Raw genomic sequence first — 26,048 nt, 5'->3', positions numbered from 1 at the left:
CGCTTCTCAAGTTTCTGATGTTGTCTTCTTATCAACTTTTTCACCTGCCCAATAGGTGGTGACACTCTTACAAGCCATATATCGGCCTCAGAACGTCTACTGTATCCATGTCGACCAAAAGGCGGATCCGTCCTACCGTGACACAATGGCAGCCATAGCTGACTGCTTCGATAATGTCTTTCTCACCTCACGAAGTGTTGATGTTCGGTGGGGGAGGTTCACTGTGCTGGAACCAGAACTGATCTGCATGAAAGACCTGTGGCCCTTCAAGAAATGGAAATATTTCATCAACCTGACGGGGCAGGAGTTTCCACTGAGAACCAACTTTGAGCTTGTTCGTATTTTAACGGCATACAACGGGGCCAACGATTTGGAAGGAACTGTGAAAAGGTCTGTTTTTGGAATACTCGAACGAGCTAATGTATTATCTCACAAATAATATACTTAAACTTATATAGCTTATACTTATACTTTTTCTACACCCGTTGAGATGAGTGGTGTTCCTGTCCTGTTGCTAGGGCTAACAAAGGACGCTGGGCATCAGCAGGCTCTCCTCCTCACGGCATCGCCCCAGTGAAGGGGTCAGTGCACATCGTTGTCAACAGGGACTTCGTGGACTACGTTCTCCACAGTCCAGTCGCTCAAGACTTTCTCAACTGGACTCGACGTGTAGATGTACCCGATGAAACGTTCTTTTCCTCTCTCAACCACAACCCTCATCTTGGCATCAGAGGTTCTTATAAAGGTGAGATAGTGTCTTAGTTACACTGACCTGTACATACATGCGCTAAATGAGAGTGCAGGGGAGTTAAGCAGCGTGAAGAAGAATAAAAGATAATAAAGGGCTGAAGAATTATGTCCCTTTAACTGTTCTGGACAGAACGCGCAGCAGAAATTATAATGCTGTTCTGACTAATACTAGCATAAGTTAACTGTTTTAAAGCTTTAAAAAGCTTTTAAAGCTTACCAAGCTGTGGTGAGAACTGTTGATGCCGTCGTTGCCTTGACTTTAATTATTCTTTGTGTTCTGTTGTGGTAATGACAAATAGTCCGCCTCTGATATTACTACAGCTTGCTTGTTAACATTTCATTCCAGGCCCACCTGAAACGGATCCCAAAGTCAAACCATTTCTAACTCGCTTCAAAAACTGGGGAGGTTATCCGTTTGATTATCCTTGCAAGGGAGGCAAGCGAGTGCGCTTGGTGTGCATCTTATCAACAGGTGATCTCCCTTTACTAGACAAGCGCCCAGAGATGTTTGCCAACAAGTTCTACCAGGACTACAGTCGCGTGGCACTGGAGTGTTTACACGAACGACTGTACAACCACACGAGGGACGAGTTCTTAGGGATGATGGAGTTTAATACAAGTTATTATGAAAATCTGTCTTACGTGAAAAATACGGTGACTGCGGAGGAGGCTAATGAGAAAATGAATCTGACAAGAAATTTGACTGAAATTAGTTCTTAAGTTTAGAGATAACACCTTTTCTCTATTTCTAGGGAAAATATCGCAATGTAGTATGGAGAAACTGCGATGTAAATAACTAATAAAATTTATGTGTATTATTTCTTTTATTCCAAGAGCGCCCGTTTACATTCCGTAGCTCTATACACTACAAAAGAGTTATACACCGTCCAAAATTGAAAAGAAACACTAGCCTTGAGTTGTGAAACTTTAATCATAAGTTTTTGGCCACAGTGCCCTTTCAGGAAGAGGTGAATCTGAGAGTTGCAGAGCGATGGGTGCCAACTTGTTTGACCTCCATTGCATGACTATTTGATTATCACCATTCGGTCATTGACAGAAATAAGCAACGGTGATACAGGAGAAACGACTGAATAATTAATTAATATTTGGAGATATCCAATACACTTTCATTACTTTGAGAAATGATATATCAGCAACATTGAAGGTGGCCTTATATGTCTACGTTTCTTTACGCACACGTGTGTACGTGTGCATGTATGTGCGAGGTCATATATCTTTTAAAAAGATGTTTGCCAAGTATGTACCTATGTGAATGCACACCTGCTTTCTCTCTGCATAAAACTATGATTGAGGTAGATCTGATTTTGTGCGTGTACACTGTATTCTGTAAATTTGTGTACACGTGTGTGTGGTGCGCTCGCGTGCACGTGTATGTTTGAAGTATTTATGTGAGACATATTGTGGTTTTATCAGGATTACTCAAAGGGATAAATAAAAAAAAGTTGTTGTCTTACTACTGATTAGTAGCAAAAAAAAAACAAAACATGAAATGGTTTCCTTGTTAAGTTTGAATGAGAACTGAAAGTTAAAAAATAATTCACTTGACTCACATCATGCTCACATCACGCTGGGAGAGAACCAACTAACAACTTACTAGCGAAGAAATCAAGAAGAGGAGGTGGGGCTGGATGGGTGACACCCTGCGACAGCCGGCCGACTATTTAACAAGACAAGCTCTGGGCTGGAACCCACAGGGCAGGCGGAGGGTTATTCACCCCTCTTCCACCCCTCACAATCACACAAATAAAGAAACAGAGAGAGAGAAGAAATCACAAGTTTATATCATTATGACCATAATATTTAGTACTTTGCCGATTGGGCTATGGTGACTTTTTATTTTCTAGTCTTCCAGCTATCAGAACCTTGTCCACAGGTTTTCAAAGACTTCAATAATGCTACTTTCATTGTTTTCTGTAAGTGTCGACAGTAGTAACCACTCTCCCATTAGCCAAATTGTTTTTTCCGGTCCATCGACTTTCATGAAAGAGCGTCTTCATTCATTCGTCCCTTGTGTGGTGGGGAGGAGGATCATGGATAGATGATGCACCTGACAAGGCTCATCGTTAGTTTGGGCGATTGTGAACAGGTTCTGTACATGACAATCAGTCCATTCTCCGACGTACATAAGCTGTACAGGTTATCTAATCTTGGCAGGAACAAGACCTTTATTTACTAACAAGTATCTCGGCCATTCTCGGGTATCCGAGGTCACCAGGGTGTTTTCTCTTGACCCCTTCGTCGCAAAATGCTTTTGTTAGGAGGAGATGAAATTATGGAGGAGGCGAGCGATGAGAGAAGGAGGGGCATTCCAATCTTTCAAACTCATCATCTTCACAAGGCTGCTATAAGTTCAGAAAAAAAAATCCAGAAATTTATTCAACAGTAGACTACATTAGAGATAACTACCATGATCAACGTGAAACAGCAACTAACCTGAACTTTAAAGTCACCTGCTCTTCCTTCTGTCTTTCCGTCTCTTCACTGTCTGTCTGCCAGCTAGTGTTTGTCTTACTTGATATCGAGACAGATCCGTAATGTGATCTCTCTATCATTTCTAATTACATGTGATCTCTCTATCATACTAATGTGAGGTCATAAAATTCCAAGTTGTCATACATTCCTGTCCTTTGACACTGTAACTCTAAATCTTAAGCTAACAGTCAGTTAGGAGCACTAACCGCTGATTTAAATGTTGACTGAGTATCTAATATCTGCGTAGCCTCCTCGGCAGTCACCGTATTTTGTATGAAAGCTAAATTGCTATAATAACTTGTATCAAACCCCATCATGCCTAAGAACTCATCCCTCGTGTGGTTGTACAGTCGTTCATGTAGACACTCCAGTGCCACACGACTGTAGTCCTGGTAGAACTTGTTGGCAAACATCTCTGGGCGCTTGTCCAGCAAAGGGAGATCACCTGTTGACAAGATGCACACCTGGCGCACGCGCAGTCCACCAGCGCAAGGATAATCAAAGGGGCAAGCTCCCCAGTTTTTGAATCGAGTGAGGTACGGCTTGAAAACGTGATCCCTTTCACGTGGGCCTGGAAAAGAGAAAGACAAAGGAACGAGGAGTGCTTCTTAAAATATCACTATAGCAACAGAAATATTGATAGAATAGTAAAAGTTGTTTATAGATTAAAAGTGGGTTAGCAGAAACAATTTTATTTTTTTGCTGCGTGCCCACCTTTATAAGAACCTCTGATGCCAAGCTGTGGGTTGTGGTTGAGGGTTGAGAAAAACGTCTCATCAGGAATAGCAACAAGCTGAGTCCAGTTGAGAAAGTCCTGAGCTACTGGACTGTGGAGAACGTAGTCCACGAAGTCCCTGTTGACAGCGATGTGCACTGACCCCATGGTCGGGACGATGCCGTGCGGGGGCGGAGCTGCTGATGCCCAGCGGTTAGCGTACGCACTATGCACAATCGTGAGTAAATTACATTGACTCCAATCATCTGCACCCAAAGTATCCGATAAATGTCACTTTATGTATTGAAAAAGTGGTACAAGAGGTGCTAGTGGTGGTGCTGGTGGTGGTGATGATGTTGGTGATTTTTCATAATGCAATCTTTTCCTTTGAAAACTTCAGGCATCTTCATCCGTTTATGCATCAGTCATTCATTTGTGTGTGCCTGTCCGCCCGTCCGTTCATCTAGGATAGCTAACATACCCACAAATCGTATTTTTGACTTTCTGGGCGACTCACCTTTCCACAGTGCCGTCTACACCGTTGGCCCCGTTGTACGCCGTTAAAATACGAACAAGCTCAAAGTTGGTTCTCAGCGGAAACTCCTGGCCCGTCAGGTTGATGAAATATTTCCATTTCTTGAAGGGCCACAGGTCTTTCATGCAGATCAGTTCCGGTTCCAGCACAGTGAAGGTCCCCCACTGAACGTCCACACTTCGTGAGGCGAGAAAGACATTATGGAAGCAGTCAGCTATGGCTGCCATTGTGTCACGGTAGGACTGGTCCGCCTTTTGGTCGACATGGATACAGTAGACGTTCTGAGGCCGATATATGGCTTGTAACAACTGAGTTACCTTCCAGCATACAAAAATATAATAATCGAAGAAAGCCATGGTAATTTTACAATGTGATATTAACAGGTAAGCCAGCTGCTAACAATATAAGATGGAGGTTTAGCTTTTGTGATGTCAACAAGCAGGCACGAAGAAACAAAACTGCATTCGATACCTTACATGAAAATCATCTCACATAGGAGAAGGTGTAAATTACTCAACCGATGTAGCATTTTAAGATACCGAGTGATTAAAGAGTGAAGTCATTAAAAGTCAGTATAAGAAAATCACCACCACCACCATGTTCACCTAGAAATGTTTAATCACACACGCACTCACGTACTCTGACGTGTTCGGTTAGTGTGCTTATCCATACCTGGTGAGCATCTTTAAATACGAGGATGCTGTAGGCAATAGGAAAGTTTCTTTCCTCCTCTGTCAGAAAGCTCATTATGAATCCATACTCTTGCTGAAGAGCCTGGCAGTTGTTGGCCAGCCTGGTTATGTCCTTCTCAGTGGGAAGAGCAGGCAGGTCTTTGTGGACTTGTACCGAGCGAGCCAACTCCTCCTGGTCACCAGCAAACACCTTCATGCAGTCTACTTCTTTCATTTTGTATTGTTTCCATTGAAATGTTTCTGTCGTCTGTTTAAAAGTTGAGGATTCCTTGAAAAAGTGTAAATTCTTCATCGTAAACAACAAGAAACTTACAAGAAAAAGCAAGTCAGATAGTAAGTTGGGCTTAAATAATAGACACTAGCGTTCTAAATCATGTCCGAGAAAAATTCTGTTTCTTTACAATGGCCTCACAGCTTTCTGTCGATTTAAAAAAGCTACAATGTTTACGGACTCCTTCGCGAACAAACTGTAATCCGGGATGCAGTGGATTCGTTAGACGAGAAGCACGGACAGCTTAGTCAACAAGAAATATAAACACACTCGTCTTGTTGCGACCGACCATAGAAAACACAGTGTCACTGGCGTGGCACTGACAAGTGTAAAGTGATGGCCATTGGTGATGGCAAAGCAAAGATCTACATAAGCGGAGTACAGCTTGGAGAGGTGAACAGCTTTAAGTACTTGTGGTTTCTGAAGACGGCTGTTCCACGACAGATATCAACATCAAGACAGCAACAGCAGAAATGAGTAGACTGTACAGGGTCTGGCACAGTTACAACCATGTTTACTGCAAAGCACTGTACAAATTCCTCGTAGTACCAATCCTCCTTTACGGATATAAAGAGAGGACCTGCTTGCCGACAGGGAAAGGACATTCTAGGTATTCCAGAACGAGTTGGTGAGAAAGCTGCTCCGGATCTCGTACATAGAACATGAAACTACTGACTTTGTACAAAGCACGCCTGGCACATCATAAGACATCATGAACCTCTACTTGTAACAGTCACATGACGTAAGCTGATCTGGTTTGGTCATGTGACCTGCCACAACACCTTGTGGAAGGCTGTCTTTGCAAGGTGGTCAACGTCACTGTGGTCAGAGGAAGAAAACTCACGTGCACTTTTTTCTTCAGGAGACAGCTTTTCACCATGCTCAAACTTACATTAAAACATGCATGCACGTGTACCTACATACAAACATTCATGTACATTTTCTTCATTCATAGAGGCGGCAGTACAGTTATACCTACCCGTACAGTTCTGTACAAGGCGATGTAGACAGAGGTTGCACTCAAACAGATCGCTGTCAGCAACAGTAGGTAGCTGAGTTTTCTCATCCTCAAAAAGGCCATTGGCGATGAAACTGTGGAGTTCTTTGTGAATATGATGCTAGCATGTGATGTGGCGGCTGAGTGGTAGTAACAAGTCACTCAGCTACCTGTAGATGGTGCTGCTAAACAGTTGGTAGTCCTCTAGACACTATTTTGCAGGAAAATGTGAAGGTAGGTATTTCCGTGTTTGCGAAGAATGAAATTTTCTGGTAGACCTTATCACAACATCTCACAAACATCAGTGAATTTTGTTCCTTTGCTGTGACGGACAAAAAAATTTGTGTAGACAAGCAATTTCACGAAAATAGCGACAGATGTGGGAGTCACGACCAGAACAAAGGCGGGACCAATTTATTTAGAATAACCTCATCTGACTTCAATTTCGTTGGCTTCTGTAGATGACATATTGTTATAAATTTTACAAAAAGCAGTCCTAGAGCTCCCTTAATACATATTGACTGCAGGATGTTTCTGTATTGCCGTGTACCAGATCCATAATGTTCATTGGATCGGAACAACTTTGACTATGTTATTGTGTTCGCTAGGGACAGTTGTATGTTTTTTTTCTTTTTTTCATTCTGACGTATCTTCGTCCTAAGCAATAGGACTCGCTGCAATAAACATGTTGATAAACATTCCACGTCAAAGTACACCAACTGTTCAACACAACCGGCGGCCACTATGACAAAGAAAAGGTTAAGACAAGTAGAGGATATCTGGAGATGTGTCTCTGTACTGTAGTATAATAAACGGTTATAATACAGTAATTAAGCCGGAAAAAAACATTGTCTTCATTAACGTGCGCCGTGCTCACTCCCATCCTTCTCACAGCCAGCCACAGTGGCCACTCATAACGTCCCGCATCGTCACCAACAAAAGATGACCACATCCAAACAGACAAGACAAGCGATTGAACCATGACTGGTGCTCCGTGTACATCACCTACACAAGAGAACAGGAGAGAGAGAGAGAATCCAATCTTTCCAATCTTTCAAACTCATTATCTTCACAAGGCTGCCATAAGTTCAGAAAAAAAAAAAATCCAACAATTTATTCAACAGTAGACTACATTAGAGATAACTACCATGATCGACGTGAAACAGCAACTAACCTGAACTTTAAAGTTACCTGCTCTTCCTTCTGTCTTTCCGTCTCTTCAATGTCTGTCTGCCAACTAGTGTTTGTCTTACTTTATATCGAGACAGATCCGTAATGTGATCTCTCTATAATTTCTAATTATATGTGATCTCTCTATTATACTAGTGTGTGGTCATAAACCTCCAAGTTGTCATACATTCCTGTCTTTTGACACTGTAGCACCAAGTCTGAAGCTCTTACCTTAGCCCTATTATTCAGTTACTACATTTGAAGTTGACTTCTGCAAATAACATCACGTATCTTTTGTACTGTGTATGTCTACCTGCAGCTTATTCTAGCCTGCTACACAATATTACCGATGAAAATCACAAGAAAAATAACCAAGGACATATCCCCCTTTTATTCAGCTTAAAACAAATTATCACATATTTAGAAGAACTTTTAGCAAAATATTTATATGATTTTCTCGTTCCAAACCTGATTTATTTGTCTGAACGCAGGTTAACTTTTCATAAATTACAATTGAACTACCTTAGTAAAGCTTCAGAAAAAATTATCCATTGTGCATATTAAGTGATGTTTTAGGTTGAGGAGGGTTGTAAATGGTCTTACGTGTTTATCTACCTCGAAAACTTGTTCTTCCAAAATATATTATACATCATCCAAACATTTATACATTTTCCCAACGCATTAAGGAGACGCCTGATAAGTTAAAGCTCATAAACTAAACTAAAACATCCCCAGCATAGCAGTCAGAGAATTAAGCGCTGATATAAATGTTGACTCAGTGTCTAATATCTGCGTAGCCTCCTCGGCAGTCACCGTATTGTTTACGAAAGCTAAATTGCTGTAATAACTTGTATCAAACTCCATCATGCCTAGGAACTCGTCCTTCGTGTGGTTGTACAGTCGTTGATGTAGACACTCCAGTGCCACACGACTGTAGTCCTGGTAGAACTTGTTGGCGAACATCTCTGGGCGCGTGTCCAGCAAAGGGAGATCACCTGTTGACAAGATGCACACCTGGCGCACGCGCAGTCCACCAGCGCAAGGATGATCAAAGGGACGTAATTTCCAGTTTTTGAATCGAGTGAGAGATGGCTTGAAAACGTGATCCCTTTCACGTGGGCCTGGAAAACGAGAAAGACAAAGAACGAGGTGAACTTCTTAAAATATCACTATAGCAACAGATATATTAATAGAACAGTAAAATCTGACAGAACTTCCAAATCTATATAACGGACAACATCGCCTCTTTGGCACTTACATAATTAAAAAGGTAATATCTAAAAGGAAATGAAGAACGGTAAGGACCTGCACTGTTAATAATTGAACAACACTTGGACAGACTGTCGAGTTTTACTCTTGCTAGACTGTGAGTACAGGAACCCTCCTGTCTGGGTTTTCAGACCATAGCATAGTCCTCTCTACTTTCTCCCTCCTACTACCTCAACAAATGAATTTAAACCTGTTTCTGATATTCTTTGATGATGTGTTCATAGTATAAACGTGGGTCAGCAGAAATTATTTTATTTTCTGCTGCGTGCCCACCTTTATAAGAACCTCTGATGCCAAGCTGCGGGTTGTGGTTGAGGGAGGAGAAGAACGTCTCATCAGGAATAGCAACAAACTGAGTCCACTCTAGAAGGTCCTGAGCGACTGGACTGTGGAGAACGTAGTCCACGAAGTCCCTGTTGACAGCGATGTGCACTGACCCCATGGTCGGGACGATGCCGTGCGGGGGCGGGCCTGCCGATGACAAGCGGTCATCTAACTTCCTATGCACAATCGTGAGTAAACTACATTGACTCCAGTCATCTGCACAAATTATCCGATAAAGGATATATCATGTTTAACATTATGTATTGGACAAGTGGTAGAAGAAGTGCAGGTGGTGTTAGTGGTGACGGTAACGGTAATGAAGAAGATAATAATGATGATGATGATGATGACGATGATGATGCTGATTTTTCATAATGCAATCTTTCCCTAGAAAAATTTAGGCATCTTCATTTGTTTATGCATCCGTCATTCGTTTATATGTGCTTGTCCGCCCGTCTCTCCATCCAGCATAGTTAACATACCCACAAATCGTATTTTTGACTTTCTGGGCGACTCACGTTTCGACAGTGTCTACGTCGTTGGCGCCGTTGTACGCCGTTAAAATACGAACAAGCTCAAAGTTGGTTCTCAGCGGAAACTCCTGTCCCGTCAGGTTGATGAAATATTTCCATTTCTTGAAGGGCCACAGGTCTCTCATGCAGATGAGTTCTGGTTCCAGCACAGTGAACCTCCCCCACTCAACGTCCACACTTCGTGAGGCGAGAAAGACATTATGGAAGCAGTCAGCGATGGCTGCCATTGTGTCACGGTAGGACTGGTCCGCCTTTTGGTCGACATGGATACAGTAGACGTTCTGAGGCCGATATATGGCTTGTAACAACTGAGTTACCTTCCAGCATACAAAACAAATAGAAAAAACAAGGTAATTCTACAATATGATATTAACAGGTCAACCAGGTGCTAACAATATAAGATAGAGATTTAGCTTTTGAGAAGTCAATAAGAAGACGCGAAGATACAAAACTGCACTCGATACTTTACATGGCAATCATCTCACACTGAAGATGATGATGATGATGATGATGATGATGATGATGATGATGATGACGACGACGACGATGATGATGACTATTGAGGCCGAGATTTCTTGCCTCCGTCGCTTGGCAGCTAACGACAGTAGTCTCAGTAGGCAAGTAAACAACTACACAGCAAAAAGAGGGACGCAAGTTTCATTTTAGAGATGTCTAACCGTATATATACATACCTGGTGAGCATCTTTAAATACCAGGATGCTGTAGGCAATAGGAAAGTTTCTTTCCTCCTCTGTCAGAAAGTTCATTATGAACCCATACACCCGCACAAAATTGCGGCAGTTCTTGGCCAGCCTGGTTATGTCCTTCTCGGTGGGAAGAGCAGGCAGGTCTTTGTGGACTTGTTTCGAACGAGTCAACTCCTTCATGTCGCCAGCAAACAACTTCATGCAGTCTACTTCTTTCATATCGTATGGTTTCCATGGAAATGTTTCTGTCGTCTGTGGGAAAGTCGAGGATCACTTGAAAAAGTATAAATTCTTTATCGTCAACAACAACAAACTTACAAAAAAAAACAAAAAAAAACACCCCAACTTAGATAGTAAGTTGGGTTTAAATAATAGATACTAGTGTTCTAAATCCTTTATAGCTAATTTTATTTGCTTTCAATGACATCTAAGACAGCTTTGGATAGATTCATACAAGTCGCCATGTTTACAGACTCCTTCGCGAAAGACAACAAATCCGTATCGCAGTCAGATCCAAAAGACACGAGAAATATAAGGAGACCTCTTGTTGCACCTACCAGGAAGAAAAGTCACGTGCACTTTTCTCTTTGGGAGACAGCTTTTCACCATGCTCAAAGTTACATTGAAGCATGCATGCACGTGTACCTACATACAAACATTCAGGTACATTTTCTTCATTCATAGAGGCGGCAGTACAATTACACCTACCCCTAGAGATCTGTAGAAGGTGATGTAGACAGAGGTTGCACTCAAACAGATCGCTGTCAGCAACAGTGGGTAGCTGAGTTTTCTCATCTTCAAAAGGCCATTGGTGATACAGCTGTCGAGTTCTTTGTGAATAAACTGATGCTAGCATGTGATGTGGCGGCTTAGAGGTAGTAACAAATCTCACAGATACCTGTAGATGGTGCTGTTAAATAATTGGTAGTGCTCTGGACACTCTATTTTGCAGATAAATTCATTTCTGTGACTGGAGATGTGAAGCAGTGATAATGTGTTTTCCTATTTCCCGGAGCAAGTGACACTAACCATGGCAGTCCCACACTACACTTTGGAAGCGAAGTCAAGCAGACGACAGGCAACGGCAAAGGAAGTGCAAGACTTTACCAACTGACGGTGTGAATAAGTAAGGTCTGGTGACCAGCACTGATAAGAGCAACGGTATTGGTCCCAGCAGTTGGCACCATTCACAGGATGAATGAATGAAAGAAAGAGCGGCGTTCTGGAACACTCTAGAACACAGTCTATAAGAAGGCAGTTACAAGGACTGCAAAGCTGTGGACAGACTCACCTCTCTCTACAAGACAATATCATTCAACAGCAAAACACGTGGAAGGTTGAATGTGTGACAAACTACCATTCACCAGCTACAGGGTTTGCTGCAATGTGGTGTGTGTCTGTACTGAACACACAGGACGTGACGCCGTGGTCGTCAAGCGAGAGGAAGTCGTTTCTCCACAGCAAGACTGGCAACTGAAGGAAAATCGTCTTATTTCCGTAGTAATGATGTGATGCTCACACCCTACAGACACATCTTCATGTTTCTGTTCCCCAGGGCATCTTTGTCTAAACTTTATAGCTAAGACTTCAGGGTAAACAGCATCTGCGTGGTCTGGACTCCGGTTTGTAACTTCGGAAACAAAACACTGGCCCTGCAGTTCCCCACGTTGCCACAGAGCTTGGTAACCACGGGCCTGATCTGTAGATTTTAAATCAAGCTCAGTGATCCGAGGAAAGACAAAGTTTGATTTATGCAAGTATGTCACAAGAAACCTGACCACACTACTCTTTTCCTCTTTGTATTCGGATGTCTCCCATGTTCTAAACGCATTCATATATATATTCATTATAACTGTTCAATGAGTCTACATCCCCAACACGTCTACCTGGTTGCCCGGGGCCGTAACAGACAGCGACTGTCGCCAATATAGTGAGGGTTGACAGCCATTGGTTCAATTCTCGTCTCGGTCACTCTGTTCTTTCTCTGCATGTGGGATCTGTTTAAAGTACTGGCTGCCTTGCCGTGATATAGCCTTAGTCGCGGACCTGTATTTACTGAATAAGTGTCTGTCATTCGTTGTTTCTTTTCCTTCTCATCGGAGTCACTAATCGTAAGAAACCCTTACAATAAAGTCCTTTTACTTCCGAGTTCAAAAAGACGGATTTTTCTAATGTAGGAAACATTTTAGAAGTGATTAAATCAAGCTTTTCTTTTATCAGAACTTTTTTAAAAAGAAGATTGATTGCAAGCTCAACAGTAGAATTTTTATGTAAAATGTATTCAGTTTGCATTCGTGTTTATCGACAATTTTATCGTATAAAACATCGTCACAATAATAATCATGAGACTTTAACAAGGCGATCCGGAAGTAAAGGGGGATCACTCCAGAACGGTAGTAACTCCAGAGAATAAATGTTGTGTCCGGCATTATGGCGTGCAATATTTTGTTAATATCCAAGAGAAGGAAGTAAACTACATTTAGTTCAACGGAGTGAACACGACTAAAGCCACAAGTACTTACAAGGGGCTCAATATATTATCTTATACTATTGTTTGAGGAAAATGTGGCTGATCGGGCAAGTTATACCTCGTGGGTTCAATGGTAAACAATAATGTGTCACGTCTGTAAAAGGCGACATAATATTTCTGTACATCCTATCGCACATAAACATTCAGAACAACGATGTCCGACAAAAGAAGGGATGAAAGGTGAGGAGACAAACTAGACTGTAATATAGCAAGTGGCCTACAAGAAATGTCTAACGTTTGGTTTTCTTGAGTTGTGCTGATCACAGGTCGCTCGTAGTAGGGTTTGTAGATGTTGTTCCATCAAATTTGGAGGGAAAACCCAACTTCCGTTGCTGAGCTACACGCATGCAGACATCAGAAAGAGGACAAACACGTGATGTGACATTTGTACACGTGATTGACTACACAACTGTTTCTTCATAGGGCTATTTCTCTGCCTAAAGCATACATGCAGGGATATGATAAAATATTTTATTGTAAAATATTTGAAGTAATAAATAAGGCGTTTTATTTCTATTTCATCTTTTCAGTGTTTTCTCTTCTCTTCCTCGTAGTCAGAGAGCGCGTCTTATATTTGCCTGGTCTTAAGTGATTTGACAAAAGATGAGACACTTAAAGGACAATTGCTAACCAGCTTAAACATTATGATGTAATGTCTTTAAAAGATTTTTTTTGAATCTTCTCATTTTATCTTCTCCACAGTCACCATATTTTTGACGAAAGATACGTTTTGATAATAACTTGTATCAAACTCCATCATGCCTAAGAACTCGTCCCTCGTGTGGTTGTACAGTCGTTGATGTAGACACTCCAGTGCCACACGACTGTAGTCCTGGTAGAACTTGTTGGCAAACATCTCTGGGCGCTTGTCCAGCAAAGGCAGGTCCCCCGTGGACAGAATACAGATCTGTCGAATCCTCATCTCTTCGGCACAAGGAAACTGTCTCCAATTCTTGAATCGAGTTAGAAATGGTTTGGTTACTGGATCTGTCTCCGGGTAGCCTGAGAAAGAAGAAGAAGTCGAAGCTAAGGATGTTGGATATCAATGCAGCGAAAAGGAGGATGAGGAGAGAAGACACAACAGACCTTCCACATTCTGACCGCATTGTAGACCTTCACTTGCTCTCACTGTATGACAAGAGGAGCTAGGCAAGTCAGTAAATGGCCAATCTCAGTGTAAGTTATATTTAAAAACCTTAGAAAACAGTTTGAGAAGGTCGCAGTTCAATGTGCAATTAGAAGACTGCGTAAGAACAAGGTCGTCACGAAAGTCAATAAATTTTTCTATGCGAGTTGTCATTTAACATTTGATATTTTATTTTATTCATTTACTTCATGATGGGTATGCAGAACTTGTAATATATACAATCAACAGTTCGCCCTTACAATGCTTGAATATACGAACACAAATAAGAAATATATAATAGCAAATGCAAGACTATTATATGAGAAAGGAAAGCATATCAACGATACTAATAATTACTAAGATATTAAGAACTTGTGTACCACATTACCATGAGTTAACTGATGACATTGTTTACCAAAGATATCACACACAATATTATATTAATAAAGTTTTTTCAGTACATGCTTTTTAGTGGAGCAAAAGAAACTAAAACTATCAGGTAGGGTGGGAGTTGACATGTGAGGTCAGTCAATGGAGCCGGTGCAATGTTAGTGTTGTACTGTTGCCCACCTTTATAAGAACCTCTGATGCCAAGCTGAGGGTTATGGTTGAGGGAGGCGAAAAACGTCTCATCGGGTACATCTACACGTCGAGTCCAGTTGAGAAAGTCTTGAGCGACTGGACTGTGGAGAACGTAGTCCACGAAGTCCCTGTTGACAACGATGTGCACTGCCCCCTTCACTGGGATGATGCCGTGAGGAGCAGGGCCTGCTGATGCCCACCGTTCTTTGTTGGCCCTAGAGTTTCCCGAAACGATAAAGGTAACAGTCTTAACTTCGACACTACACTATAGGTAATCTGAAAACATATGCAATATGGACTATTTGTGTCATTTGCTAATCAGAAGATTTTAACACTGTATAATTCCTTTTATCCATCTATACATTCGTACATCTACTACACACATTCATCCCTCCATCTATCAGTTAATCCTAGCTGCCAGACATAACACCTTTGTCTTGTAGCTTACCTGCCCTGATACTCACGTTTCCGTGGTACTCTCTACGTCGTTGGCCCCGTTGTACGCCGTTAAAATACGAACAAGCTCAAAGTTGGTTTTCAGCGGAAACTCCTGCCCCGTCAGGTTGATGAAATATTTCCATTTCTTGAAGGGCCACAGGTCTTTCATGCAGATCAGTTCTGGTTCCAGCACAGTGAAGGTCCCCCACTGAACGTCCACACTTCGTGAGGCGAGAAAGACATTGTGGAAGCAGTCAACTATGGCTGCCATTGTGTCACGGTAGGACTGGTCCGCCTTTTGGTCGACATGGATACAGTAGACGTTCTGAGGCCGATATATGGCTTGTAGCAACTGAGTTACCTTCCAGCATACAAAACAAATCGAAAATATATATTAATTTTACAATATGATATTAATAGTTCATCCATCTGCCAACAACACAACACGGAGCTTTATCTTTTCTGATCACAGCAACAAGGCACGAAGAAACAAAACTGCACTCGATAGTTTACATTAAAATCATCTCACACTGAAGATAATGATGATAGTGGTGGTGGTGATGATGATGGGAGCTGGACTTAAAAGCAAAGAGGTCTTTTCGTGCCCAGTTAGGGAAGCTACTAATGCTAAGAAGGTGAATACCATCTGTACGGATGCAGTCTACAGTCTTGTCATTTTATGAGATATTCGGCATCTTAGTTGTGTTCAGCTTCTGAAAGTAGAGAGGTGAGAAATAATAAGCTGAACTCACAAATTTTGATGCATCGCCTACATTTCGTAGACTAAAACATCTGTTGGTGAACCCAACTTTTGTAAAAGTCTTTACCTTAAAAAAGTCAATGAGAGCGCAGCCTACTAGATACTCCAGCGACTGTGCGATGACATACACGAAGGCGACTATATAACAGGACCACAACACAACACATCCAACAAACAATTCATTGTAGCCGAGATTTCTTGCCTCCGTCGCTGGGCAGCTAACGACAGTAGTCTCAGTAGGCAAGTAAACAACTTCACAACAAAACGAGGGACGCAAGTTTCATTTTAGAGATGTCTAACCGTATATATCCATACCTGGTGAGCATCTTTAAATACCAGGATGCTGTAGGCAATAGGAAAGTTTCTTTCCTCCTCTGTCAGAAAGTTCATTATGAACCCATACACCCGCACAAAATTGCTGCAGTTCTTGGCCAGCCTGGTTATGTCCTTCTCGGTGGGAAGAGCAGGCAGGTCTTTGTGGACTTGTTTCGAGCGAGTCAGCTCCTCCTTGTCGCCAGCAAACACCTTCATGCAGTCTACTTCTTTCATTTCGTATGGTTTCCATGGAAATGTTTCTGTAGACTGTTGGAAAGTCGATGATCACTTGAAAAAGTGTAAATTCTTGACCGTAAACAACAACAAACGTAAAGAAGAAACAACAAGTTACATAGTAAGTTGGGCTTAGATAATAGATACTAGTGTTCTAAATTCTTTCCTAGCTAATTTTATTTTCTTTCAATGACATCTAGGACAGCTTTGGATTGATTCATACAAGCCGCCATGTTCACAGACTCCTTCGCGAAAGACACCAAATCCGTGTCGCAGTCGGATCTAAAGGACACGAGAAATATAAGCAGACCTCTTGTAGCGCCTACCAGATAGAAAACTCACGTGCACTTTTCTCTTTAGGAGACAGCTTTTCACCATGCTCAAAGTTACATTGAAGCATGCATGCACGTATACCTACATACAAACATTCAGGTACATTTTCTTCATTCATAGAGGCGGCAGTACAATTACACCTACCCGTAGAGATCTGTACAAGGCGATGTAGACAGAGGTTGCACTCAAACAGATCGCTGTCAAAAACAGTGAGTAGCTGAGCCTTCTCATCCTCAAAAGGCCATTGGTGATACAGCTGTCGAGTTCTTTGTAAATAAACTGATGCTAGCATGTGATGTGGCTGCTGAGCGGTAGTAACACACCACACAGATACCTAGATGGTGCTGTTAAATAATTGGTAGTACTCTGGACACTCTATTTTTCAGATAAATTAGTGACTGATTCATTTTTGTGACTGGAGATGTGAAGCAGTGATAATGTGTTTTCTATTTCCCGTAGCAGCGACACTAGTCATGGGAGTCCCACACTATACTTTGGAAGCGAAGTCAAGCAGACGACAGGCAACGGCAAAGGAGTGCAAGACTTTACCAACTGACGGTGTGAATAAGTAAGGACTGGTGACCAGCACTGATAAGAGCAACGGTATTGGTCCCAGCAGCTGGCACCATTCACAGGATGAATGAATGAAAGAAAGAGCGGCGTTCTGGAACACTGTAGAACACAGTCTATAAGAATGCGGTTACAAGGACTGCAAAGCTGTGGACAGACTCACCTCTCTCTACAAGACAATATCATTCAACAGCAAAAACACCCACAGCACGTGGAAGGTTGAATGTGTGACAAACTACCATTCACCAGCTACAGGGTTTGCTGCAATGTGGCGTGTGTCTGTACTGAACACACAGGACGTGACGCCGTGGTCGTCAAGCGAGAGGAAGTCGTTTCTCCACAGCAAGACTGGCAACTGAAGGGAAAGCGTCTTATTTCCGTAGTAATGATGTGATGGTCACACCCTACAGACACATCTTCATGTTTCTGTTCCCCAGGGCATCTTTGTCCCCACTTTATAGCTACGACTTCAGGGTAAAGATCATCTGCGGGGTCTGGACACCGGTTTGTAACTTCGGAAACAAAACACTGGCCCTGCAGTTCCCCATGTTGCCACAGAGCTTGGTAACCACGGGCCTGATCTCTAGATTTTAAATCAAGCTCAGTGATCCGAGGAAAGACAAAGTTTGATTTATGCAAGTATGTCACATAAACCTGACCACACTACTCTTTTCCTTTTTGTATTCCGATATCTCCCATGTTCTAAACCAGTGGTTGTCAAAGTATTTCGACCGCTGACCACTTTACTTAAGTAAAAAATATGGCGGACCACCAAATTCCTAAAAATCACTCTGTACTATGAATTTCAAATTTAAATTGCCGCATTTGTTTCATTACAATTCAAAACTAAATGTCCTTCTGTGACAGTAGTATAGTAATAAGTTGACATAAAACTACATTGTTATTTGTAATTAAAATGTTAGTGCAAGGAATGCATCACTTGAAACATCACTTTGCTGACATATGACGACTGCAGCCGCGGACAAAACTTTGAGAACCACTGTTCTAAACGCGTTCATATAAATATTCATTATAACTGTTCAATTAGTCTACCTACATCTCCCATCCTCCGTCTACCTGGCTGCCCGGGGGCGCAACAGACAGCGACTGTCGCCATTATAGTGAAGGTTGACAGTCCTGGTTTCAATTCTTGTCTCGGGCACTCTGTTCTTTCTCTGCATGTGGGATCTGATTACAGTACTGGATGCCTTGCCGTGATATAGCCTTAGTCGCGGACCTGTATTTACTGAATAAGTGTCTGTCATTGTTTTATAACCTTACAAAATCAGTCATTAATCCTAACAAACCATTACAATAAAGACCTTTATCTTGAGAATATTAAGAAATATTATTGTACGTAACTGACAAAGTAGTGATCGTCACCAGTGTATTCAATGCAACTCCATGTCACTGCCGAAGCCAACAGATTCAAACAGTTTGCACTTCAACAACACATTATTTACAATGCATCTACACAGCAGAAGAGGGTAGAAACCGCAGCAGAAGTACACGTACATGTGAAGGTCCAAAGCTTTTATCCAAATCAAGTTCCCCCCCCTTCCCCGCCTACCTTTCCAACTTTAAATCCACACACGCCATGTTCTCTCTCTCTCCTCAGGCTCTGTTTGCTTGGACCACATTTTGTACCTTTGGGCCACTCACCTGGAACAAACTCTCTCTCTATGCCCCGGAAACCTACTTTCTCTTTTCTCAAAATAATCTGAACTATTACCTTGTCTCCTGCTGTAGTGTGTAGGGCACGACGGGTGTAGGTGCGTGTGTAAATATGCGTGCACATGTGGGGATGAGTAATGTGAGCCCAACGGATCGTCATCATCGTCGTGGTCGTCGTCGTTTCTGTGAGAGGATCTATACAAATAGTGTTGCCAGTACAATCCCTCTCAAAGCAAGACACACCAGGGAGGGTTCATGTAGTTTTTACAATGACTTTCTTCTTTTTTTCACACACCGATGGCGCACACGACCATTGCCTACAAGGATGTCGATAGTTTCTGCACATGGCACACGATGATCAATTTTACAAATAGAAAATTTCTCTAGCTACATAATGATCCTGTTCACCAATCCTCATCTTCCAGATCATTTCATTCTTTGCGAGCAGGGAAATAATTACCTGCACGATTCTCTTTACTTGGTAAATCAGCCCGTTAATGTACTCTAGATTGCTGTGGTAAACTTGATGAGACCGGCATTTTGGTGTCCAATCTTTTGTTAATATCCAAGAGAAGGAAGTAAACTGCAGTTAGTACAACGGAGTGAACACGACTAAAGCCACAAGTACTTACAAGGGGCTCAATATATTTTCTTATACTATTGTTTATATTATCTTATACTGTTGTTTGAGGAAAAAGTGGCTCATTAAGCAAGCTATACCTCGTGGGTTCAATGGTAAACAATAATGTGTCAGGTCTGTAAAAGGCGACATGATATTATTTCTTTACTTCCTATCGCACATAAACATTCAGAACAACGATGCTCGACAAAGAAGGGAGGAAAGGTGAGGAGACAAACTAGACTGTAATATAGCAAGTGACCTACAAGAAATGTCTAGTGTTTGGTTTTCTTGAGTTGTGCTGATCACAGGTCACTCGTAGTAGAGTTTGTAGCTGTTGTTCCATCAAATCTGGAGGGGAAACCCAACTTCCGTTACAGAGCTACACACACGCAGACATCAGAAAGAGGACAAACACGTGAGGTGACATTAGTACACAGACACGTGATTTAGTACTCAGCTGTTTTTTTAATAGGGCTATTTCTTCCCTAAAGCATACATGCAGGGATATGATAAAATATTTTATTGTAAAATATTTGAAGTGATAAATAAGGCGTTTGATTTCTGTTCCATCGTTTCAGTGTTTTCTTTTCCTCGTAGTCAGAGAGCGCTTCTTATATTTGCATTGTCATAAGTGATATGACAAAAGATGAGACACTTAAAGGACAATTGCTGACCAGCTTAAACATTATGATGTACTGACTTTAAAAAAAAATTTCAATCTTCCCAGTTTGTCTTCTCCACAGTCACCATATTTTTGACGAAAGATACGTTTTGATAATAACTTGTATTAAACTCCATCATGCCTAAGAACTCGTCCCTCGTGTGGTTGTACAGTCGTTCATGTAAACACTCCAGTGCCACACGACTGTAGTCCTGGTAGAACTTGTTGGCAAACATCTCTGGGCGCGTGTCCAGTAAAGGCAGGTCCCCCGTGGACAGAATACAGATGTCGCGATTAAAATTTCCTTCAGCACAAGGATAGTCTCCCCAATTCTTGAATCGAGTTAGAAATGGTTTGGTTACTGGATCTGTCTCCGGGTAGCCTGAAAAAGAAAGAATAAGAAGAAAAAGCCGAAGCTAAGGTCGTTGGATATCAATGCAGCGAAAAGGAGGATGACGAGAGAAGACACAACAGACCTTCCACATTCTGACAGCATTGTAAACCTTCACTTGCTCTCACTGTATGACAAGAGGAGCTAGGCCTGTCAGTAAATGGCGAATCTCGGTGTAAGTTACATTTAAAAAAGTTTGAAAACAGTTTGAGAAGATCGCAATTCAAAGTGCAGTTCGATGACTGCGTAAGAACAAAGTCGCCAAGGAAGTCAATAAATTTGTCTCGCTTTTTCTGTGTTGCGAGTTGTCATTTGACATTTGATATTTTATTTTATTCATTTACTCCATGAATGGTATGCAGAAATTGGACATATATATAATCAGCAGTTCAACCTTACAATGTTTGAATATACGTACACAGATAAGAAACATATTATAGCAAATACAAAACTGTTATATGAGAAAGGAAGGCATATCAACTATCCTAACACTGACTAAGATCTTAAGAACTTGTGTACCACATTACCATGAGTTAACTAATGACATTGTTTACCAAAGATAGCACAAACAATATTAATAAAATTTTTTTAGTACATATGCTAAGAAACTAAAACTGTCAGGCAGGGTGGGAGTTGACATGTGAGGTCAGTCAATGGAGCCGGTGCAATGTTAGTGTTGTACTGTTGCCCACCTTTATAAGAACCTCTGATGCCAAGCTGAGGGTTATGGTTGAGGGAGGCGAAAAACGTCTCATCGGGTACATCTACACGTCGAGTCCAGTTGAGAAAGTCTTGAGCGACTGGACTGTGGAGAACGTAGTCCACGAAGTCCCGATTGACAACGATGTGCACTGACCCCTTCACTGGGATGATGCCGTGAGGAGTAGGGCCTGCTGATGCCCACCGTTCTTTGTTAGCCCTAGCAACAGGAGTAAATGAGCAGCATTATATCTTGCTATCTTCTGCCAAGGTTTCTGAGATGATCGAGTTTAATGATCGAAGTTGATGGGTTTGGCTGGAAAGTGCTTCTCACCGAAATCTCTAGACAGCCAGCCGTGCTAACAGGTGTCTTACACATAGTTTCCCGAAACGATAAAGGTAACAGTCTTAACTTCGACACTACACTATAGGTAATCTGAAAATATATGCAATATGGACCATTTATGTCATTTGCTAATCAGAAGATTTTAACACTGTATAATCCCTTTCATCCATCTATACATTCGTACATCTACTACATACCCAAATCATTCATCACTCCATCTATCAGTTAATCCTAGCTGGCAGACATAACACCTTTGTCTTGTAGCTTACCTGCACTGATACTCACCTTTTCACGATACTCTCTACGTCGTTGGCCCCGTTGTACGCCGTTAAAATACGAACAAGCTCAAAGTTGGTTCTCAGCGGAAACTCCTGCCCCGTCAGGTTGATGAAATATTTCCATTTCTTGAAGTGCCACAGGTCTTTCATGCAGATCAGTTCTGGTTCCAGCACAGTGAAGGTCCCCCACCGAACGTCCACACTTCGTGAGGTGAGAAAGACATTGTGGAAGCAGTCAGCTATGGCTGCCATTGTGTCACGGTAGGACTGGTCCGCCTTTTGGTCGACATGGATACAGTAGACGTTCTGAGGCCGATATATGGCTTGTAACAACTGCGTTACCTTCCAGCATACAAAACAAATCGAAAAAATATGGTAATTCTACAATATGGTATTAATAGTTCATCCATCTGCCAACAACATAACACGGAGCTTTAGCTTTTGTGATGTCAGCAACAAGGCACGAAGAAACAAAACTGATCTCCATACTTTACATTAAAATCATCTCACACTGAAGATAATGATGATAGTGGTGGTGGTGATGATGATGGGAGCTGGATTTAAAAGCAAAGAGGTCTTTTCGTGCCCAGTTAGGGAAGCTACTGATGCTAAGAAGGTGAATACCATCTGTACGGATGCAGTCTACAGTCTTGTCATTTTATGAGATATTCGGCATCTGAGTTGTGTTCAGCTTCTGAAAGTAGAGAGGTGAGAAATAATAAGCTAAACTCACAAATTTTGATGCATCGCCTACATTTCGTAGACTAAAACATCTGATGGTGAATCCAACTCTTGAAAGAGCATTAAAAAAGACAATGAGAGCGCAGCCTACTAGATACTCCAGCGACTGTGCGATGACATACACGAAGGCGACTATATAACAGGACCAAAACACAATACATCCAACAAACAATTCATTGTAGCCGAGATTTCTTGCCTCCGTCGCTGGGCAGCTAACGACAGTAGTCTCAGTAGGCAAGTAAACAATTTCACAGCGAAACGAGGGACGCAAGTTTCATTTTAGAGATGTCTAACCGTATATATCCATACCTGGTGAGCATCTTTAAATACCAGGATGCTGTAGGCAATAGGAAAGTTTCTTTCCTCCTCTGTCAGAAAGTTCATTATGAACCCATACACCCGCACAAAATTGCGGCAGTTCTTGGCCAGCCTGGTTATGTCCTTCTCAGTGGGAAGAGCAGGCAGGTCTTTGTGGACTTGTTTCGAACGAGTCAACTCCTCCTGGTCGCCAGCAAACACCTTCATGCAGTCTATTTCTTTCATTTCGTATGGTTTCCATGGAAATGTTTCTGTCGTCTGTTGGAAAGTCGAGGATCACTTCAAAAAGTGTAAATTCTTTATCGTCAACAACAACAAACTTAAAAAAAAAAAACCAAGTTAGATAGTAAGTTGGGCTTAGATAATAGATACTAGTGTTCTAAATTCTTTCCTAGCTAATTTTATTTTCTTTCAATGACATCTAGGACAGCTTTGGATTGATTCCTACAAGCCGCCATGTTCACAGACTCCTTCGCGAAAGACACCAAATCCGTGTCGCAGTCGGTTCCAAAGGACACGAGAAATATAAGCAGACCTCATGTTGCGCATACCAGATAGAAAACTCACGTGCACTTTTCTCTTTAGGAGACAGCTTTACGCCATGCTCAAAGTTACATTGAAGCATGCATGCACGTATACCTACATACAAACATTCAGGTACATTTTCTTCATTCATAGAGGCGGCAGTACAATTACACCTACCCGTAGAGATCTGTACAAGGCGATGTAGACAGAGGTTGCACTCAAACAGATCGCTGTCAAAAACAGTGAGTAGCTGAGCCTTCTCATCCTCAAAAGGCCATTGGTGATACAGCTGTCGAGTTCTTTGTAAATAAACTGATGCTAGCATGTGATGTGGCTGCTGAGCGGTAGTAACACACCACACAGATACCTAGATGGTGCTGTTAAATAATTGGTAGTACTCTGGACACTCTATTTTTCAGATAAATTAGTGACTGATTCATTTCTGTGACTGGAGATGTGAAGCAGTGATAATGTGTTCTCAATTTCCCGTAGCAGTGACACTAGTCATGGGAGTCCCACACTACTCTTTGGAAGCGATTTCAAGCTGACGACAGGCAACGGCAAAGGGAGTGCAAGACTTTACCAACTGACGGTGTGAATAAGTAAGGACTGGTGTCCAGCACTGATAAGAGCAACGGTATTGGTCCCAGCAGTTGGCACTATTCACAGGATGAATGAATGAAAGAAAGAGCGGCGTTCTGGAACACTGTAGAACACAGTCTATAAGAATGCGGTTACAAGGACTGCAAAGCTGTGGACAGACTCACCTCTCTCTACAAGACAATATCATTCAACAGCAAAAACACCCACAGCACGTGGAAGGTTGAATGTGTGACAAACTACCATTCACCAGCTACAGGGTTTGCTGCAATGTGGCGTGTGTCTGTACTGAACACACAGGACGTGACGCCGTGGTCGTCAAGCGAGAGGAAGTCGTTTCTCCACAGCAAGACTGGCAACTGAAGGGAAAGCGTCTTATTTCCGTAGTAATGATGTGATGGTCACACCCTACAGACACATCTTCATGTTTCTGTTCCCCAGGGCATCTTTGTCCCCACTTTATAGCTACGACTTCAGGGTAAAGATCATCTGCGGGGTCTGGACACCGGTTTGTAACTTCGGAAACAAAACACTGGCCCTGCAGTTCCCCATGTTGCCACAGAGCTTGGTAACCACGGGCCTGATCTCTAGATTTTAAATCAAGCTCAGTGATCCGAGGAAAGACAAAGTTTGATTTATGCAAGTATGTCACAAGAAACCTGACCACACTACTCTTTTCCTTTTTGTATTCCGATATCTCCCATGTTCTAAACCAGTGGTTGTCAAAGTATTTCCGACCGCTGACCACTTTACTTAAGTAAAAAATATGGCGGACCACCAAATTCCTAAAAATCACTCTGTACTATGAATTTCAAATTTAAATTGCCGCATTTGTTTCATTACAATTCAAAACTAAATGTCCTTGTGTGACAGTAGTATAGTAATACGTTAACATAAAACTACCTTGTTATTTGTAATTAAAATATTAGTGCGAGGAATGCATCACTTTAAACATCACTTTGCTGACATATGACGACTGTCAGCCGCGGACCACGTGACCACCTGACCTATGCCCTCTGACCAAACTTTGAGAACCACTGTTCTAAACGCATTCATGTAACTATTCATTATAACTGTTCAATTAGTCTACATCCCCTATCCCCCGTCTTCCTGGCTGACCGGGGACACAACAGAGAGAGACTGTCGCCCTTATAGTGACGGTTGACAGTCCTGGGTTCAATTCTCGTCTCGGGCACTCTGTTGTTTCTCTGCATGTGGAATCTGTTTACAGTACTGGCTGCCTTGCCGTGATATAGCCTTACTCGCGGACCTTTATTTACTGAATAAGTGTCTGTCATTGTTATATAACCTTACAAAATCAGTCATTAATCCTAACAAACCCTTACAATAAAGACCTTTATCTTGAGAATATTAAGAAATATTATTGTACGTAACTGACAAAGTAGTGATCGTCACCAGTGTATTCAATGCAACTCCATGTCACTGCCGAAGCCAACAGATTCAAACAGTTTGCACTTCAACAACACATTATTTACAATGCATCTACACAGCAGAAGAGGGTAGAAACCGCAGCAGAAGTACACGTACATGTGAAGGTCCAAAGCTTTTATCCAAATCAAGTTCCCCCCCCTTCCCCGCCTACCTTTCCAACTTTAAATCCACACACGCCATGTTCTCTCTCTCTCCTCAGGCTCTGTTTGCTTGGACCACATTTTGTACCTTTGGGCCACTCACCTGGAACAAACTCTCTCTCTATGCCCCGGAAACCTACTTTCTCTTTTCTCAAAATAATCTGAACTATTACCTTGTCTCCTGCTGTAGTGTGTAGGGCACGACGGGTGTAGGTGCGTGTGTAAATATGCGTGCACATGTGGGGATGAGTAATGTG

General features: G+C 42.0%; 4 protein-coding genes across 7 annotated transcripts in view; 1 reads left to right on the top strand and 3 right to left on the bottom strand.

Annotated features, from left to right (window-relative positions):
* LOC112568892 (beta-1,3-galactosyl-O-glycosyl-glycoprotein beta-1,6-N-acetylglucosaminyltransferase-like) overlaps nt 1-2,115 on the top strand; it is a 29,913-nt gene extending 27,798 nt beyond the window's left edge. For all 3 annotated transcript variants that reach the window (XM_025246407.1, XM_025246406.1, XM_025246404.1), the window contains exons 5-7: nt 56-390; nt 519-745; nt 1,097-2,115. In XM_025246407.1, the coding sequence (XP_025102192.1) occupies nt 56-390; nt 519-745; nt 1,097-1,470 (936 nt within the window). In that variant the 3' untranslated portion in view covers nt 1,471-2,115. The remainder of the gene's footprint in view (nt 1-55; nt 391-518; nt 746-1,096) is intronic.
* A 752-nt stretch (nt 2,116-2,867) lies between these two features.
* LOC112568345 (beta-1,3-galactosyl-O-glycosyl-glycoprotein beta-1,6-N-acetylglucosaminyltransferase-like) lies at nt 2,868-5,422 on the bottom strand. The gene is made up of 4 exons (XM_025245602.1): nt 5,166-5,422; nt 4,476-4,810; nt 3,958-4,184; nt 2,868-3,814 (listed from the first exon to the last, which is right to left on the bottom strand). Exons 1-4 carry the CDS (start codon nt 5,397-5,399, stop codon nt 3,432-3,434), a joined length of 1,179 nt encoding a protein of 392 aa, XP_025101387.1. The 5' UTR covers nt 5,400-5,422; the 3' UTR covers nt 2,868-3,431.
* Nucleotides 5,423-8,075: 2,653 nt separating this feature from the next.
* Nucleotides 8,076-17,710, bottom strand: LOC112568760 (beta-1,3-galactosyl-O-glycosyl-glycoprotein beta-1,6-N-acetylglucosaminyltransferase-like). Its single transcript, XM_025246230.1, has 5 exons — nt 16,919-17,710; nt 10,442-10,708; nt 9,735-10,066; nt 9,166-9,392; nt 8,076-8,744 (listed from the first exon to the last, which is right to left on the bottom strand). The coding sequence occupies exons 1-5, from the start codon at nt 17,003-17,005 to the stop codon at nt 8,344-8,346; spliced, it is 1,314 nt and encodes a 437-aa protein (XP_025102015.1). The 5' UTR covers nt 17,006-17,710; the 3' UTR covers nt 8,076-8,343.
* Nucleotides 17,711-20,234: 2,524 nt separating this feature from the next.
* Nucleotides 20,235-24,571, bottom strand: LOC112568761 (beta-1,3-galactosyl-O-glycosyl-glycoprotein beta-1,6-N-acetylglucosaminyltransferase-like). Of its 2 annotated transcripts, none has more exons than XM_025246231.1 (5): nt 23,777-24,571; nt 23,066-23,332; nt 22,023-22,357; nt 21,385-21,611; nt 20,235-20,683 (listed from the first exon to the last, which is right to left on the bottom strand). In XM_025246231.1, exons 1-5 carry the CDS (start codon nt 23,861-23,863, stop codon nt 20,355-20,357), a joined length of 1,245 nt encoding a protein of 414 aa, XP_025102016.1. In that variant the 5' UTR covers nt 23,864-24,571; the 3' UTR covers nt 20,235-20,354. The 2 variants fall into 2 exon arrangements, with proteins under 2 accessions (XP_025102016.1, XP_025102017.1); XM_025246232.1 differs by having other exon boundaries at nt 24,367-24,570.
* Between the last annotated feature and the right edge of the window lie 1,477 nt (nt 24,572-26,048).

This window comes from Pomacea canaliculata, linkage group LG7, assembly GCF_003073045.1.
Source record: "Pomacea canaliculata isolate SZHN2017 linkage group LG7, ASM307304v1, whole genome shotgun sequence".
Classification (NCBI taxonomy): Eukaryota; Metazoa; Mollusca; class Gastropoda; order Architaenioglossa; family Ampullariidae; genus Pomacea; species Pomacea canaliculata.
Note: the sequence above shows the minus strand (reverse complement) of the source record. Positions and strands in the feature narration are given on the sequence as shown.